Source organism: Castor canadensis, chromosome 2, assembly GCF_047511655.1.
Source record: "Castor canadensis chromosome 2, mCasCan1.hap1v2, whole genome shotgun sequence".
Classification (NCBI taxonomy): domain Eukaryota; kingdom Metazoa; phylum Chordata; class Mammalia; order Rodentia; family Castoridae; genus Castor; species Castor canadensis.
Window position 1 is genome coordinate 75,682,463 of NC_133387.1, and position 20,047 is coordinate 75,702,509.

The 20,047-nt window shown below is 35.1% G+C and overlaps 1 protein-coding gene across 2 annotated transcripts in view; it reads right to left on the reverse strand.

Moving 5' to 3' along the window:
* Positions 1–20,047, reverse strand: part of Agmo (alkylglycerol monooxygenase) — a 345,305-nt gene that overhangs the window by 3,974 nt on the left and 321,284 nt on the right. The window contains exon 14 of one of the 2 annotated variants that reach the window (XM_074065069.1): positions 19,110–19,125. The exons of the other annotated variant lie outside the window; for it this stretch is intronic. Coding sequence (XP_073921170.1) covers position 19,125 — 1 coding nt within the window. The 3' untranslated portion in view covers positions 19,110–19,124. Of the gene's footprint in view, positions 1–19,109; positions 19,126–20,047 lie in introns of those variants that run through there. 2 annotated transcript variants of the gene reach the window in all.

Consider the following 20,047-nt stretch of genomic DNA (forward strand, 5'->3'; position numbering starts at 1 on the left):
TACTAGATTGTATCCATCAAAAACACTCTTTATGTATAAATTCTTAAAACCAGATTTTCTCTTAGAATATAGTTATATGACTCATAAGGATGGTAGACTTCTTAAAATGCTATTCTTTTGAACATTCTTTCATTATTAAAATTAATAAATCTTTATTTACTGTTTTGGACATCAACATTTATTATCTATTAATTTGGCATATTTAATGTTGGGAAACTTTTAATAAAAATCTGAAACAGTAGAGATAGTGGCAACATGAATATTTTTCTGATTCCTGGGGAGAACAACAATAAAGATTTCCTAGTATTTCAATCAGGTATTCTGATACATCAGTTTTACTTCATTATTATTTAGCAAGATATTTCTGAAATGGTATATCAAAATATTAATAAAGCCAGTGAAGTAAGGTAAAAAGTGAGGCAAAAGTTGATAATTTTATGGTAAAGACAATTTAAATATTTATTTTATAATCATTGTGAATTAGAAGGAAGTTATTTTTACCTTCAAAGACCTTAAAATTTCAAAGTGATAACACTAAATCGAATGTTTCATTACTTCTCTTCAGGAGGTTGCCTTTATTACCTGTAGAAGGAAATTTTTGACCTAGTTCCCAATTTCACAGCAGCCGTTTTCCTAAGGTTTTTATCTCTCATATCAAAAATTTCACAAGGAAGGGTCTCTTAGAAGTCATATTGGTATGTATGTCTTTACTATCAGTGCCACAGTTGATTGGATCATGAGTGGACACTTGATGCACATTGCGAAACCTGCCTCAAGGAAAAATTCCCTCCAGCAAGATGAAGCATAGTTCAGCAGACATTTTGCACCAGGTGTCTATAAGTGGTGGGTCCTGAAATGATTAAAACTCAGTAGGTGACAACTTAGAGAGAAACAACAAAAGTTGAATTAAAGAGAGAACACAGGACATATAAAAGAGAGTAAGCAGATCTATTTCTTCAGAGGAAAAAATGTGATCCTGGATTCTTCAGTTCCCTCATTTTCATCAAGAATCCTGAGTGTACTTTTACTTTTGGTGTGTTAACTAATTCTGTCACTGTAACAAATACCTGTGATCAATAACTTAGAAAGAGAAAAAGTGTATGTTTTTGTTCCCAGTTTTGGAGGTTCCAGTCTATGATTGATTGGCCTCATTACTTTAGGGCCTGTGGTTAGGCAGTTCTTTATGCTGAGGAGTGTGTGGCAGAGCGAAACTTCTTACCTCTTGGCCAGAAATCTAAGGAGAGAAAGAAGAATATGCTGGGATCCACTAACCCCTTCCATGGCATTCCCCCAATAACCTGAAGATGTCCTACTAGGCCCTACCTCTTCAAGGTACCACCTTCTCTCAATAGTACCATGGAGTGCAGACCAAACCATTAACAAATGTCCATTTCAGGAACATTCCAGACCCAAATTATGAGACTTCATTTTCATAAGAGATTTCTGTACTCTCAAAATAAATTTCCTTCCTAATATACAAACTTGCTCTAAGCACATTTCTGTAACATGAAGTCAATAACATCATCCTACAATTATCAGTTACTAATACTGACCACAAGAGCATTTTAATTTTTTGAAACATTTTAATATTTATTAAATAGAAAATGTTGCCTTTTGTCTATTTAATTTGATGCAAGGTACCAATTGAACTGCATTCACAGCTATGAATAATAGCCCACATGATCACAAGTATTTTTGTGATTTTCTGATCATGCTGCCTGCTCACATTTCTGTAACGATCAGGCAAACAATTAATAATCAAATATTAATTGAGCACAAAATGCTTCTAAAAATATGGTAATGGGAGAGAAAGAGAACATAATGCTACTCACACATAAGCACAGAATTTCAATAACAAAATACCTTTGATTTGAGAAATAGTAGTGATCTCTTCTGTTAGTTTTTAAAAATTCAAGCCAAAATGGGTTTAAATCCACAAATATCTCCATCTAATTATCTGGAAAAGTCAAATTGTACAGTAATTTTATCATCCTTTAAGGATTCTTTATAAATTATTTTGTACTTGGATGTAGTTCTAAATAGTTTGAATGGACTTCTCAAAATCATTTTTATATAAAGTAATATAATTGCTTCATATGTCTGTCAGTACTCTTAGTTATAAGCAATATAAATCAGCTCTTACTGATTTAAGCAGAAAATGAGTTTATCAAAGGGTATCAAGTAATATATAGCATCAGTGGAAGGTTGGAAATACGAGGAATGATGTGTTAAAGAGCCATGAGTAAAGCTAAATGGTACCAGAGAGCTGTCCAGTAAGAATATCCCCACCCCCACCATATAATACAAGCCATGTTTAGACCACAGCAAGAGCTCATCTCAGTTTTTTAGGTCAGTTTGGAATGGGGTGATTAAAAATAATAAAGAGCTGGGCACCTATGGGTCCCATCTACAATCCTAGCTACTCAAGAGTCAGAGATCAGGAAAATTGTGGTTCGAAGCCAGCTTGGACAAGTAGTTTGCGAGACCCTATCTCAAAATACCCATTACAAAAAGGGTTGGTGGAGTGGCTCAAGGTGAAGGCCCTGGGTTCCAGCCCCAGTACCACAAAACAAGCAAACAAATAATAAAGGATGATCATGGTTGGCCTTTCAGTTACCACAAATGTCAACATGGTGTCCAAGTCTTAGAGGTAAAACATACCTCTAAGACTTAAACAGTCTTGTAGTTCCCAAAATGACCACTTCTCTGATATAATTTAACTCTTTCAAGCAAATGACATAGATGATACACAAAGAGCTTATCATTGAATATTGGGGGAAAAACACCCTTAAGGATTTTAAGTAACCTGTCTAGAATTATGCAGTAGAAGATCTGAAAGGTCTTCCTTTTCCTATTGAAATGAAATTATTTCATATTATATTACTTAAATAAATATGCCATATATTCTAATTTCTTAAAATGAGAAATATATTTATATCACAGAAAACTAACTGAACATTTAAAAATTATCCAAGGTAATTTTCTTATAAATGGGCAAGTGCAAAAAATATTTTGATACTATTTATACTATTGATCATCAAAGATTAAAACAGTAAAATGAAATATCAGTGCTTTATTGCAAGGAATTAAAGATATTGTGGTATACTGATTCAAGATAATTTTATTCACATTTAAATGATTAATAGGTATGAATATGTGCATATATTTTCACATGAAAGCTTATTTATATAATTCATTCTTTCAATAATTCTGTATCTACAATATAAGACACAGTTCTAGGTGTTTGGAATACATTAGTGAACAAAACAGACAAACTCCAGGCCATGTGTACATTCTTATGGAAAGTGACAGATATTAAGTAACAAACAAAATAAAATGTTATTATATGGATACTAGAACTGTTATAGAGAAACTAGATGAAGGGGAAGGAGGTGAGAGCAGGTTGCTCTTCTAAGAGGAGTTACTAGGGCATGTTTGGACAAAGAATGGGACTCGTGAAGAGTTAGACATGCTAATAGGTGGGCAAAGACCACCCTAGGAGTGGGCATGTCCATTGAAGAACTTTCCCTTTTATTCTTAGCCCTTAAGTTTTTGAATACAGTATAAACATGATCTGGCTTATGTTAAAAAAAAAAAAAAAGTCACTCTGGCTGCTGTATTCTGAAGAGAAAAAAGAAGAAAAGCAAAAAAATAAAAAAGAAAGAAAAGAAAAAAGACAAAAGCCTGCTGTAGTCCTAGTAGAGAAAGGATGATAGCAGGGTCAGAGTAGAAGAGTAGAAGCAATGGAAGAATTTAATTGCCTTCTAAATAGGCAAATGGAAGTGAGAAGTGGTCACCTTCTCAACATATTTTAAATGTACCACCAAGGAAGTCAAATGTGATCCAAACTTTTAGCCTGAGCAAGTAGAAGTTTGACATTTCTGACACTTAAGATAGAAAAGTCTTTGGATGGAGAAAGATTAGGCATGCAGGGAGAGGGGGTGGTTCAATGAACTGAGTTTGAGAAATGCTGAATTTGAGATGGCTCCAAGTATTCAAGTATTGAATTTGAATACTTGAATACTTGAATACAAGTATTCAAGTATTATGTACAGGAAAATTTGAGTGAAAAGAAAGGAGAGATCCTATTTTATTTCTTTTACATTGGGAGATTTTTGATAATTTAAATTGGCATGTTCAATTATGTCTATAAATTCATAGTAAAAATGTTATTAATTTGATGCAAATCTACATGTGCTTATAAATAGCACCCAAAGTCATAAAAACTGTAGCAGTCAGTATTTTATAGAAATTCCAACAATATCCAACAAAATTTAAATATTGCTTCACTGAAATATATATAAGGATATGAGGTGGAAAGTTTGAAAATATAGAAATAATAATGTCTGGGTTATATATAGCTTTAGAGGTAAACAAGTGGTATAAAACATTATCTTATTAAATGGAGCTAGCTCTTACTAATGTATATCTAAAATGAAAGAGTAAAGTTTTCTTCAGAATTTATATATTCAAAAGAATTATCCAGGAAGAGCTTTGCAACTAATAATAGTATGCAGACATATTGTAAGTTAACATTCTATAGAAAAAGATAAGACTGTAAAAGAACCAAGCTGATCACTATACTACTTTACACAAATGGCCCATGCTTGAGTAGTGGAATTAAGCCAATGACATATTTTACCCTTTGTCTATTTAGAAGGCAATTACAACCACTAAACACTAAAAAGGAGAGAAAAAAAAGAACATAGAACCTTTTGAAAGCAGTTATAACACATTTCAGCCATTCAGTGGATTCTCAGATAAATGTTCATATTCAGACTTTGGCTAAAATCACAATTCCACAAACTTTTCAACCACTTTAGAAGCTTCTCTGAGGTCAACTCAAGCAAGAAATTTAAATTTACCATCCATTACCAGTGCTTTGCCCTCATTGAGCTATGTATGTTTTAAGTATATAAAAATAGTCCTTTAAAATTCTAAGTTCTGTACTTTTTGGAAGTCAGTCCAGAAACTAATGGCATTGACTTTGAGATGCTGTTTCCTGTGGTGTACGGTGCTGAGCCTTAATAAATGTAGATGTAGACATCATCATTCAAGGCAGCACATAGGGATTTTATCTATAGGCAGTGGACCGTCTTCCTAGAAATACCATGCCTTGGTGATCAGAGAAGTTCCCAGCAATAGTATTGGGGCTAAAATATCTCATCAAACATATAGGCCCACTGGCTCTAAAACAACCTGCTAATCATGCAGATCCCCACTGCTGACTCTGATTGCACAAGGTATTGTCAGCTGCATTGGCTCAGTAATGTTATTAGCCACGACAGACAGCCTCAGGGCACATATGCTCTATTTGATTTGGACTTTAAGCCACATTTAGCATATCAACTGTAGGGAGGAGATTGTCAGCTTAGACTGGCAATTCTCACTCAGATCCACATAAGACCATGCAACAGAAATAAGGATTTAGGAAAAGCAAGGGAAAACAATATCAGCAACAACAGAGGGAGCATTATGGGTCTTTTATACAATGGTGGTTAGATAAATATTTCTTGTTTTTAATCTGCATGGCATTAATGAGATTTTAAATTAAAAATTTTTAGGTTACCACTTGGTTAGCCAGTCAGTGGTGTCCAAAATTTGTTCATGTGTACAGCCAAGAATGGAACTGTAGAAAGGCTAACTGAACTCAAGAACTTTTCCGACAGGCTTGAGCATCATGCTGACAGCGAGACCTCCATTTGTCTCAGCAGTGATTAATTATTAAGAGGAAGACTCTTTCCTCAGGAGACAGGCTATTTTTTTTAAGCCTCAGCATTTTCATAGCAAGAGGCAGCCAAACTAGTTCTGAAAGCACAGGATGGAAACTACAAGAGAACAAATGCTCTGCTACTAGGTGCCTACCACACTCAATTCAATTTTGGTGTGTCAGAAACATAAGCCTCAAAAACAATTGGAGAATGAAGATATTTTACGTAATGCTGGTTGTGAAAAAGAAGGCTTCTAAAATAAATCTGACAATTGAGGGTACTTTCATTGCAAATACACTTTGCAAGAGGTAGCTATGTTTTCAATGTCACTGTCATTGAAGCAATTCTGATAGACTCTATGGAACAATGTAGTTGGAAATAATTTGAAATGGACAATCAAACAGAACATAATTTTCAGACTTAGACTTGATTAATTCCTATACTGGTTTGACCTAGTTCAGAGCTAATTCAGAGAGATGTTCTACTGGCAAATTTCACTATACTGTCAGTGGTCCCAGGAGGATAACCAGAGGCATGGTTGTTGGCATGGAGGTCAGACAGCGGAGGCCTCAAGAAGGTGGACATATGGCTGAAGAGACTTCTAATCTTCCCCACTGAGGAAGACAGCAAAATCCCTGATTGGCTCCAGGTCAGGGGTCGCCAAACAGTTCCTCTAAAGTGCTGGCCAGTAAATATGTTTTTGAGTTTGCAGTCCAGATGGCCTTTGTCACAATTATTCTCAACTCTGCCACTGTGTAGTAAAAGAGCAGTCATAGACAATACAGAAACAAATAAATGTGGCTATGACCACATTTACACATGAAGACTGAAATTTGAATTTCATATAATTTTCATGTATCACAAAATATTGTTTGATTTTTTTCAAGCATTTAAAGGGTTGAAGCCATTCTCCTGTCATATAAAAACAAGCAGTGGACCGCACGGCCCATAACCTGCTCCTTTTTTTTAACATCTGTTCTAGGGTATAAATGTAAGGCCAAGATGTTAAGGTGGAGCTCTTCTGTCCGTAGGTGATGTAGTTTTCTTTCTTTTTTCTTTTTTTGATGGAGAGAATATATCAAAATTAGTCTTCTAGTATCTTTTTCTGTCCCTTATCTGTTCATGGGTGTGGACTTACCAGATTGCTTGATTACACCATTAGTTCATATATCTTAATTGGGAATTATGATATTGAAGGTCTTTACTGTAATCAGTTTGTGGGTAATCGCTATGAATTCTTTCTACCTCACTTAAACCAGAGGGAGTCAATGGCATGGCCAGTATGCTCCATCTTCAGACTTACAAGGTACTGAGGACAGACTTTATTTCAGCCCCTTCTAGCAGCCTATGTATTAGAGAAATGGATTCTAAACACAGTTCCAAGTGAATTCTGAAGAGGCCGCACCCACTTTTCGTAGCTCCACTAACAGTGACTGGTTTAGGAAACAAGCGAAAGCCTGTGAGCATTCTAATGTGCGATGGCCACTATTACTAGTTAGTTAGGTAATGGCACCGGGACTTGAGCTAACTTTCATCTTTCTCCAAGGTTCGAAAAGATGTGTTTCCTCTCTTCCTCTGGATGTGAAAAAGAAAGCATGTTATCATGTAGTTAATGTTGGCATCTATCTTATAACTATGCAGGAGCTGAGGACATACAGCTAAAAGAGAAAATGAAATGTTTCCAGAGCTCTGGCTCATGTATGAGAAGCCACCTCATCTCTGGATCCCTTGTTTTGGGAGAAAATACATTTCCTCTTTGTATAAGATTTCTGTAACATATAGTTAAAAAGGGGATAGAAGAGTGCATTTTGCATTTGTTTAATCTTTTCATTACACAAGCAATAAATGATTAGTAGAGAAAGATACTAATGTCACAGATACACGAAAAGAATCAAAAAGCCTACCAACAAGGGCAACTAGGTTAACACATTTTATTATCATTCTAGATGTCTCTTTATTAAATATGCATATAGTCAAATATATATATATTACAATATCAAAGGCAAACCATGCATAATGTTTACTTTAATTTTCATTAGCTTTTGTTCTACAAAGTGGTTGTAAAATACAGTTTCACAGTATATATGTGTATACTTATTCTCATATGCCCTAAACCAAGTTTGTACATTAGCATGGGACAGTTATCACAACTGTATTAGCACCCTGTTATTAACTGAAGTCCATACTGTGCTTGTAACCCCTCAGCTTTTATCCAATATCTTTTTTGTGTTCCAAGAGTCCACCCAGGACAGAAAAGAAACTCTCTTTTTTATGTTTTTTGGAGTAGGAATGAAACCCAGGGCCTCACACATGCTGGTCAAGTGCTGTACCATTGAACTACATCCCAGCCCAGAAAACACATCCTATTTGTAGCCATTATGCCTCTTTAAGCTCCTCTTAGCTGTGACAGTTTTTCAAACCATTCTTGGTTCTTAAGGTCTTGATAGCTTTAAGAGTACTGATTAAGGATTTTGTAGAATGTCACTATATTTGGGTTTGAATGATTTTTTTTATATAAGTTTGAGTGTGTGATCTGTAGGAGGGTGCATGATAATATGGTGAGTAGTTACTTATAGTTTCACAGAGATAACCAGAGTGGAATTTCAACAGTTACTTTGTTCACTTCAGCAGGGTGAGTAGATTTGGTTATCCTGCCTAGATTGCCAAAAACATCAAGGCTTTAAAAAAATCCTATTTGACCTTAGTTGGAGTAAAGAGCAACATTTGTTGACAGGCTGCAACCCTAAGATGTTAATTAGTTGTTGAATTGTTCTCTTTTGAAAGTCTCAATGGGAGAGACCCAGGACAATTCCGCAAACTCGGTCCCAATATCGTAGGAATGGATGTGGATGGCTCAGCAAGCTGAGCTTCTCAGCACCTGCAGAGGCTGGAGGAAAGAATATGCTAAACCAGGATCCCAAAGATTGGAAAGGAAGAGGCAAGTGAGGAGAAGAGAAAAGGACAAAATCCAGAGTCCCAGGGACTTCAGGAATGAAGCTACAGGAGGGAGGCGAGGGGAGGTGCCTTATAACATTCCCCTCCTTTGCATTCACGTAAAAACAGGAAATGTTTTATACCTGAGACATCTTATATCACTACTACAAAATAACCTAGGTAAAAGGCAAATCTCATATATAATGGCTTCTGAAGTAATTATCTTATTGCATGTAATTAAAAGGTAAGGATTTTTTTCCTTTTTTAAAAAATTATTGTTGTGTTGGGAGTACATTGTGACATCTCCAAAAGCTCTTACAATATTTCATAGTTGAATTCATCCCCTCCATCATTTATCACTTCTCTTCCTATATGTATACTTTTTTTTATTGAATTTTATTTTTCACTTTAGCTTTTTTGAACAAATTTACTTGAATGAATCCACAAAGGATGAGGGCGTGCCAGGTTCATGTGATGGCTACTCTTATACAGATTTAGAAAAACAAACAGCATGATGTGTATCATTTTATAAGAAGGGAGAAAGTGTCATCTACTCTTGTCTGTTAACTTTTTTGATAATATCCACTCTAAATTTTTTAGATCCATACTGATTTCCTAACCCCAGTAGAACAAGCCCAATTATGTCTTACTCAAAGATCATCCAAGATTCAAAATGAAACTATGAATTAAGAAGGAAAATAGTACGAATATAACATAATAAAAAAAATACGAATACATAAAAAATAAGTATAAAACTATTAAATTGTGGTATCTATGATTATAGAACAATGACCATGTAAAACAAATATAGCTAATACAAAAATGTGATAAAATCACCTGGGTGCTGGTGGCTCACACCATAAACACTGTTACTTGGGAGGCTGAGATCCAGAGAATCTGGATTCAAGGCCAGCCTGAGAAGTTGGGAGTTAGGGGGAGTTATTGAGACCCCAACTCAATGGAAAAAAAGCTCAGTGTGGTGGCATGTGTGTCTTCCCAGGGATAATGGCAACTAAAAAATAGGAGGATTTTGGTCCAAGAAGGCCTGGACAAATAAGTGAGACCCCCATCTCTTAGATAACCAGAGCAAAAAGGGAAAAAAGGGCTGGAAGTGTGGCTCAAGTGGTAGAGCATCTGCTTAGCAAGCACAAAGCCCTGAGTTCAAACTACAGTACCATCAAATACATAGATATATAGATATATATATAGATATATGAGTTAGCAAAGTGGATTTAAGACTAGTATCAGACCTGAAACCTTGAAGCTAGTACACTGCTGGAGGAAATGTAAGCCAGTAAAACCACTATGGAAAACAGTATGGAGGCTCCTCAAAAGACTGAAAATAGACCTTCCATATGATCCAGCAATACCACTCCCAGGGATATACTCAAAGGAATGTGAGTCAGGTTACAAGAAAGGCACCTGCACACCCATGTTTATTGCAGCACTATTCACAATAGCCAAGTTATGGAAACAGCCAAGATGCCCCACTACCAACAAATGGATTAAGAAAATGTGGTATTTAAACACAATGGAATTGTATTCAGGCACAAAGAAGAATGAAATTTTTGTCATTTGCAAGTAAATGGATGGAACTTGAGGACATCAACTTAAGTGGAGTTACCCAGGCTCAGAAGGCCAAAAATCACATGTTCTCCCTCATATGCAGATTATAGACCTAAAACAAATGTACTAATATAATTGGACATGGGTCACACCCTAAGGAGAGAACACACACGGGAGAAATAGGGAAAGGGAAGGAAAGCTAAAACTTGAATGAGGTTAATGTGCTCACTGTAGAGAAGTGAATATAGGGTAATCTTAAACTGGCAGAGGCCACTATGGGAAAGTGATTGGGAAGTAGTGAAGAGGTTTGGTAGAGATGAACCAATGTGGGTTTCAGTACACATCTGCATGGAAGCAACACTTGGAATCTCTCTGTATAGCTATTTTTATCTCAAACTATCAAAAACCTATGTTTTTCTTATTATCTCTTATGTTTTCTCTTCAATAAAATAGGAAAACAAGAGGGCAGAACAGGTTCTGCCTAGAAGGTTGGGATGGTGGCCCAAATAATGTATGCACATGTAAGTAAATGTAAAAATGATAAAATAGGAGGGGGGCAGGGGGGAGAAATGACCCAAACAATGTATGCACATGTGAATAAAATAATAAAAAAAAAGAAAGGGTGAGCATAGAGGTAGGGAAGTTTATCAAGGGAAAGAATGAAAGTTCCCACAGGAAGAGAAGGGCCCTGAGTAGGTTGCCAGAGAAATGAAGTTCTGAGGTTTTTATCCATAAAAAGAAAAAAAAAATAAATAAATAAAATGAAATAATTTCAAGAAAAGAAAATGTGGTATTTTTATACAATTGAATTTTACTCATCCACAAAGAAGAGTGAAATTCTGTCATTCAAAGGTAAATGGATAAAACTGGAGAACATCATCCTAACTGAAGTTATCCAGGCTCTGAAGACCAAAAAGCTATATGTTCTCTCTCATTTCTGAAATTTAGACCTAATACAAATGCAGCAATATTATGAAACATTGGTCACACTAAAGGGAAGTTACACACAGGAAGTTACACACAGGAAGTATAGGGAAACTCAGAACTTGAATAGGGTTGATATACACACTATACAAAAATGAATACAGAAATCCTAAACTGACTGAAACCACCATAAGAAAGGGATTAAGGTAGAATGAAGAAAATTAGAGGAGATAAACCAATTGGGGCTATAATATATATATATATGGAAATATCACGAGGAAACTTCCTGTGTAGCTACCTTTATCTCAAACAAGTTAAAATGTCATGTTTTTATCTTTTCTCTGTTTTCTCCTCCAAAATTAGAAAACAGGAGGGTAGAACAAGTCCTACCCAGAGGGAAAGGCTGGCACCAGTGGGAGGGGGTCAGTGATGGGGAAAGGGTGTAGGAGGGTGAATATGGTGCAAAAAATGTATACACGTGTATGTTAATGCAAACATTTTCCTGTTGAAACTACTCCAGGAATTGGGGGGGTGAGGAATGAAGGAGAATAGTTGAGGAGGTGAATTCATATGATGATTTTACACATTATAAAATTTCACATGGAAGGAAAGGAATGTATTAGGGAGGTAACAGAGAAATCATTACATTTTACTCTTTATTATTTATATGTGTGACGTAATCATATATTACTTTTATAATTTTAATTTAAAAAAAGAGTTAATGAAGAAAATGACTTCGCTCATCATGCTTTATTTTCTTTTTCTAACTTCTTTGTTTTCTTTAGCAGTGGCCCTGGAATTTGAAAACAGGGTCTTGAGCTTGCTAGGCAAGTCCTCATCTCTTTTTGCTTTAGTTATTTTTTGGTAGGGTATAGGGTCTTAGAATTTTTGCCCAGGGCCAGTCTCAGACCATGATCCTACCTGTGCCTCCTGTGCAGCTGGTATAACAGTTATGCACCAACACATCTGGTTCATTCTTAGAGATAAGGTTTGCTAGCTTTCTTTCCCTGGACTATCCTTAAACTGTGATTCTTTAGCTTTACTTTCTAGTAGCTGAGATTATGAGCCCCTGCACCTTGATACATGTTTGATTTTTTTTTTTGATAGAAATTCAAAGAAAAAATATTAGAATTTTGGTAAGGTCTAACACACCTCAGTGTGAGAAAAAACATATTTTGCAGGATGTTTTTCTAAACATCAGAGTTGTGTGCTCCACGTTTCCACAGAGTTGTTTATAAGTTCATTCAGATATAAAGCTCCAGAGGAAGGCCTAGTGCATCTGACTGAAAGACAGATTTGGGTGGCAGTTATATATATGTTGAATAGTCCTTATCCAAAGTGCTGGGTACCACAAGGATTTCAGATTTTGGATTTTCAACATTTGTGTATAAATAATGAGATCTTGAGGATGGGGTCCAAGTCTAAAGGCAAATTTCATTTTTGTTACATACACAACCTACACACATAGCCTAGAGGATATTTAATAAAATATTTTAAGTTCACCTGTCTTTCGTGCACCTGTGCACCCATAATACAAGGTCAGCTTTAGAATTTCCCCTTGTGTCATCCTATTGGTGCTCTAAGATTTGGGGCTTTGGCACATTCACTTCAGATTTCAGATCGTAGATCAGGCCTGAGTTAGCACACATGCTTCACTGAGTGCAAGTCATTTACCCAGTGGTGAATAGATTTGGAACTTAAACAAATCTTCTAAAAATGTTTTTAAAAGAAGACATTGCAAATTTCGTCAATAAAATTATTCCAGAAAACTTTCTTCTCTTCATCTATTGTTGATCCAATAGGAAATTCTTCAGAGAACTTGAATTTGTGCTACAATTTACTCTGCTCTCCTTCAAGTCTAATTGTTATTTTGAGTCATAAACACGTTATCTAATGTACATGAGTTGCAGAAACAACTACTGACTTTAAAAGAGGTTTAAAGATTGATGACTCATACGAATGTATTTTTTAGCAATTAGTGTGGTGTAATTAAAATGGTTCATTTCTTACACATACATACATAAGTTTTCATTTAAATTGGAACTTAAATTTTACTGTTTGTGTTTGTCTTCAAAAAACAAACATACAAATATATTCTTCTGTCTTCCAATAGATGTCAGTATCAAAAAAGAAAAGAGCTAGCTATTTCATATAACTATCACAGTACAAAAGGGAATATTCTTCTCATTTTTCCCCATTTTGTGTATTTAGCATTGCTACAACTATTTCCCAACTCTTTGCTCTATAAACAAGAAGAGAGAAAAGCTGAGTGCAAGGAAACCTCATGGCAATGTGTCTGAATACAGATCTTATTTTGTTGTTCTTGTTTGTGTAAATTTGTGTAATGGTGGAAGAGAAGAGCTGCTAGCATACTTTCCCCTTTTCTACATCCCCTTCCACTGCTCTACTTGCCTTTCAAACCTCCAGTTTCATAATTCTAAAGTGAACTATAAAGCTATTCATACCCATAGTTCCAGTGTTCACTCTCTACTGGGGAATTCTGAAAGGTGAAAACTATACCACATAATAGTATTTCTTTCTTTTATTGTTATAACACCCACTCATATCCTTCAGAAAATATTTTGGGTACAAATTAAAATTAAAATCTGTTTTTATACCCTGACAAATCCTCAATATCAGTTTGATATATTTATCTGCCCCTAGCCCTTCTCACTCCATCGTGACTGCATCTTTGCTCCTATGAAGGAATTATCTTGCAACAGCCTCTCACTGCCTTCTTGGAGATGCTGAATCAACTCTTTCCTACCTCTTCTTGTTTCTCAGCTCGTTTGTTGTCTTGCTAAAGTACTTCCACAAATAACTAAGGAGTTTTCTAGTGAAGTCACTGGGGGACTATATCTACCCATCTATCCACTAATACAAAGACTGGCTGACAGAGAAATCTAGGTTAAACTTCATTTTCCCTGACACCTTTGGAGGATCCCTTGCACTGCCTTCCTGTAGTACAGCAGAATATTTCTGTTGACAAGTGTGAAACCTGTCTACACAACCTGTCTTTCTTTCTGGAGACACAGAGTGCAAGGATAGCTCATGGGGATATGTTGTTGTTTTTGTTGCTCTTGTTTGTATAAGCTCATATAAGTTGTTTCATTTTTCTTTGTTTTATTGGTTTTTCCTTCTATACTCTGAATTTTTGGTGCCTGTCTGAGGTGTGTCCGTTAAAAATGACAACATACACAGCCTCTTAACTCTTGTTCTTATCTTTCTGGTGAAGGAGCAAGGAATTTTATGTTACACTTTGGAAGCATTAAATGCTACAGTGAACAAGACTTTTTGTTGGACTGCCAACTCCTAAATTGTTAGAGAATTCTTTCTCATTTTTCCTTTCTGGGGAGGCATCACCTGGCCATTCACATATCATGTGAAATGTAGAGAAGTCTTTAACATGAAATTTCAATTACATTTTGTCTTAAACACCACATTTTATTCTATCTTCTATTTCTATCTGCTGAAATAGATACCTCAGGAACAAGCCTACTTCCTTCTTAAAGCCCTTTCCACTCATATACCCCACTGGGCCCCATGACAAACTTCTTCCCAGTCACCACTCATCTGTGTACAGGCTTCTTAGATTCCAAAAAGTTTTTAGCTTGCAAATCCTTCCCTCAACCTTATTTTATTCTTTGTGGTAGATGCATACTTTCTTTTTACATTGTGATTTAAAAAAAAATTTAGCATATAAAAGTTGTACGGGGGATACATTGTGATATTTACATATGTGTTTACCATAGATCTTAGATTTACCCTCTTCATCATTCTCCCTCATCCTTCTTCCCCTTCTTAGAATAATTACAACAGATTTCATTCTTCTATTTTCATATACGGATACAAAATGTATTCACTATAATCATCCTCATTCACCTTTTCCTTATGCCCAGCAACTTTCCACTAGTACTCAACTCTGGAAAAGACTTGTTTTAACCTCCTGTCATTCATGTTTAAGTGCATATTAATATTCCAAGGGGGAGTCTTGCCTTGGTACTTCAGTCCTATATATATCATGCTTTAACCAAATTAACTCCTCCATTACTTACTCTTTATCACCAAGCTTGCCTAATATTAAACAGCTTATTATATAATGCATTATATTACATTCATACACGGATGGGTCATTTCAATATTTTTCTTTCTCTAACATTCTCTTTCCCTTTCCTGCCTTCTCAGGTCCCCTCAGACAGTCTGACCTAATACAATTTTCTCTTTCTCATTATAAATATGCATGTGTCTATCTATCTATCTATCTATCTATGTATCTATCTATCTATCATCTATCTGTGTTATATAATCATGTAGGTACATACTTATTCCATTGCTCTTAATGTAATAGGTTTTTAGAAAGGAGAGGAAATAGACTTGTAGGCTCAATATCTTAGCTGAAACTGGATTCTTCCTATGTTTATTGTGTCATTTTAATATTCATTATAATAGAAAATTTCAGGAGTTTTAAAGATCTCATTATTGCTAGTGGTGGTTTTGTTTTGGCTTTTTTAACTTAGTTTTTTTTTTTTCTTGCACCTTCTGAGAAAGCAAAGAAGAAACGTTTTCATTCCACTACTCATGGATAATGTAGAATTAAGGGGTTTCCAAAGCTTCTAAGCATATTGAAGATAAAATTTATCTATAAAGCTATAGGTAAAATCATATATTATAAACTCATGTTCATAGCAGCCTTATGGACAATAGACAAAATGTAGAAATAATCCAGGTGTCCATCAATGGATGAAGCGATGAACAAAATATATGCAGTGGAATATTATTCAGTCTTTAAAAGAAAGACGTTCCTGACATACTGCAACATGTATGGCTTGAAAACATACAAAGTGGAAAAAAAGTTAATTAAAAAAAGGAAAAACTGCATGATTCTACTTCTTGAGGTACATTCAGTAGTCAGACTCATAAGGCAAAAAATATAATGGTGTGGGTTTAAGAGAAGTAGGAAGGGGGAAATTAGTGCTTAATGGGTAAAGGTTTCAGTTTAGGAAGATGAAAAAATTCTGCAGGTGTTTGGTGGTGATGGATACACAACAATATACTTAAACGCACAGCAGTGTGCACTTAAAATGTTTAAAATGGTAAATTTTATGTTACATGAATTTTACCACAATAAAAGTCAATAAAAATACTTGGGGAATGTTGTTTTTTCAAATATACTTTATTTTGTCATGACAACATGTGTTAACATTTGAGGAGTTTTACCTTTCTGTGTATCCTATCCTTTTATGTATTTTCCTTGCTTTTTTTTAACTTTAGAGAAAATAAATTTTTCGCATTTCCAAACTCACAAAATAAGAGGTCCAAGTAAAACGATCTTAACTAACACTTAGTGTACTCCATTATTCTGTAAGGTGAAAGAAAACAAGTGTTTGAAGTTACAAGTATAGAATTCACTTCTAATTACCTGTTATAATATTTTGATGCTTCACTTTCCAGGTATAAATTCTTAATTTCATGCTCTATGAATCACATTTCCTCCTACTTTATCAATCCTATCATCATTTAAACACTTTAATTCACCTGTTGTTCTTGGCATTTAGTTCAGCATTATGCAGATTCTAGATTCACAAATCGCTGGTTTTCCTTCAGATTCTTGCATTTAACCACCATATGACCTTTAAGAGTTGTTTATGCTCTCCACAGCTCACTTCTCTGAATCATAAAATGGAGGTAGCTGCTTAAGAGACTCAGTGGATGCTTCAACAAGTTAGCGCACAGGGCAAAAGTTGACAATCTATGGAATCTGTTAACTATTTTGTGACCAAATTGCAGTCAGAGTAGAACAAATTTGCTCTTTTAATGTCAAGCATTTATATTTAAATGAAAAATTACATAAAACTGACTTTTAAATTTTCTTTGCTGAGGGACTCAAGAAACACAACAAAGATTTTAACAATTTTGGTTTATTAAATTCACCCAATTAGAAAGCTGCTGCTGTGTAAGCAGTTTTCTATACTACAATTGTTATTCTTAAGCAACATTTTTATTATGCAGAAAAATCTCAGCATGTTTTAATGAACTGCTTAAAAATATTGTCAAAAATAATATTTCCTGAAGAAGTAGGGTTTAATTGAATTTAATCTCACCTCCACAAATTGGAATGTTTTTACAAATATTCTATACTATAACAAAGAGTCTCAAAACTAATTCTCAATACCAGAGTACTCATCTGAATTTGAAAAGTTAAAACTTTAAAAGTAATTAAAATGGGATGTCTCTTTGGAAGAAGAAAATAAGGAAGAAAGAAAGGAGGGGCAGGAGGGATGGAGGAAGAGAGGTTATTTAAGAGAGTCATGAGGTCTAAAACCAAATTGTTTAATTGTTTTCATTATCAATACTAACATTCATAATAAAATAGAAATCTATTTTTTAAAACTTCCACCAGAATATAAAGGAAAAATATTTCTATAAGGTTGATTCATGACAGGTTTTTCTCTTATATTTGTATTGTAATGCAACCTACTTTATCACTTTATAAATTGGTTTAAAGAGACCATTCTCTTCACTATGCTCCATTTTGTAAGAGGCATTCAAACTGCTTTTGCTGAAAAGCACCAACTCCTTACTTGGGTCCACAAATTAACTAAAAACAGGAGAAGCTGGGCATCTCTGCCTCCATTTTGTATCTACCTTTGCTATAAGCTATTCTTTTTACAGTCACTTTACAATCACCTTGGATTCCATAAAGACAGAGCTGATAAGATCTTTATGATACAATTTTGCTTGAATATTGATTTTAAGCTAATTTTATCAGGTTCTCATTAGAAAATAAATGTACACTAAAGGTATGACACACTTGGCTTAGAAAAATCTGGGGTAATTGTTTTAATGCCCTTACCATTTGTCTGACTGATTTTGGCAGTAAATGATATGAGTCTCAATTTCATTGAACTATGATATTTTATTGAAAAGGTACTTAAAACATGTTTCTGTTTCTAATAGGTATATAAATGAGGACTGGGATTACTCAGCATGCTAAACATCTTCTAAATTGCATACATTTAGCATTTATGATATATAGTTCCTGGATGAGCAGTTCTTTCATGGAATATGGTAGGGAGGGGAGAGCTTTTTGCCTGAGTTCTGCCGGTAGGCATTCCAAAGGACGCCGCCTTTTTCATAAATGCCAGGTGTGAGCTGTAAGAGTGAAGGTAGATGATTTACCTAAAATTTAATCATAGCCAGAGACTGGAGCCCAAAAGTCTGGCTCACAGTGCTCTGAACCGAAGGCAAATAGTGAAAACTACAATCTATAAAAAACTTATATCTTGTTTTCTATGAAAATGAGGTTAATATAATTTCAGTGCCACTGCACATGAGAAACTTATTAAATTGGCCCAGAATCAAAATTAATTATGCAGGTTCCAGCAGTTCATGGTGTCCTTTTTTCTTGTCCAATCTTCTAAGTATAGCTATGCTCCATATGATTTTTAGAACTTCACATACTGGATTTTAATTGTCCTCACACATAAGTTATTTGCCAGGCAGCATGTCCAGGTCCAAGTGCTATACACTAAAACAAACTTACCGATAAATCTCACCTTGGACTATTCGGCAGGTATATTCTTGCCTCTCTCAATACCTTGAACATTACAGATGGAAAATCTCCCCTATATTGGACAGGTCAACTCTAAGGCTGGTTATTGTTTCACTAATATTCTGCTGGTAATATGCCTCTTTGCAAAACTTTCTTCATGAGTTCCAGAAAGCATTTGGCTCCCAACAACACAAAGCATCATTGCAAGCATTTTTGGTCAGTTTTGATTGAATACAGATTGCAGGATTGTTTTCCTAGACCACATTATTCTTTCAAATGTTTCTTCAGTAGTCGCATATTACTTTCTAATGATAATCATTTGCATTTCCAGGGCCCTTGTAGCTCCTGATGTTTAAATCATGAATTTGTCTCATCCTTGCTGTCGCTTTTCTCTGGGCTGAGAGGAAGCCTGCAGCTTCTGGTCTTGCACATGGCCACCTTGACAAATAGAGGCAAAAGCAGAATAGGACTAAACCCATGAAAACAACCCAGTTTAGGCTTCATCCAGAGTGATGTGCAAAGCAGAATGTGTCGCATAGTCACTGAAGGAAAATATTCTAAAACTGTGCTGGGAATCCTAGTTCATCATTTTTTAAATAACATTTTTAATGTGAATATTATGGCCCTTTGAATTCTTATATAATGCAAAAGGTAAATGGAAGGTTAGGCAATTCAGCTGGAATTGGGAAATGACCAGTTCTCAGGTTTTCTTTCATTGTCTGCCGCCTCCACCCCCACACGCTTCCTTCTCACTCCACGTCTGGTGGTCCATGGTGCACTCAACAGATGTTTCTCCCACACAATGGAAACATTCCCTAATGTGTCTGTGTACTTCCAGGCTTTGCTCATATGGGAAAAGGAAAAATTGGAGAGAAAAAATGAATTTCTGGATTGGTTTTATTTCCTTTTGAGTTTTCCAAAGTGTTGAAATAGAGAAGAAAATTAATTTAGACCTATTCACCTTTCCCACAGTGCTAGCCGTGGCTATAAAATGATTTTCTTTTTAATTTAACAAACAGTAAATAAACAAGTGAGAATTATCATGGAATCTTCTAGAAGTTTTGGTGTAGCTATTACATTAGAATAAAAGTGTGTTTAAGTTTTATTGGTTTTTAAATGAATTATTATAAATCATTCACTTATTTGGAAAGCTAGAGTATCGGTCATTTATTTTATGTAAAGCTGAAGCACTGCATCTTCTAACTGTCAAGTAACTTTCATAAAGTGATGCTTCCCTGTTTGCACTTTGGAATATGGGACCAGTGTGCTGAAGAAACAGAACTCGCAGATAACAAAAGAAAACAACCTTTCATTTTTTCCATTCCCTCCATTCTCTCTGTGAGGGATTTCTTTGCCCATA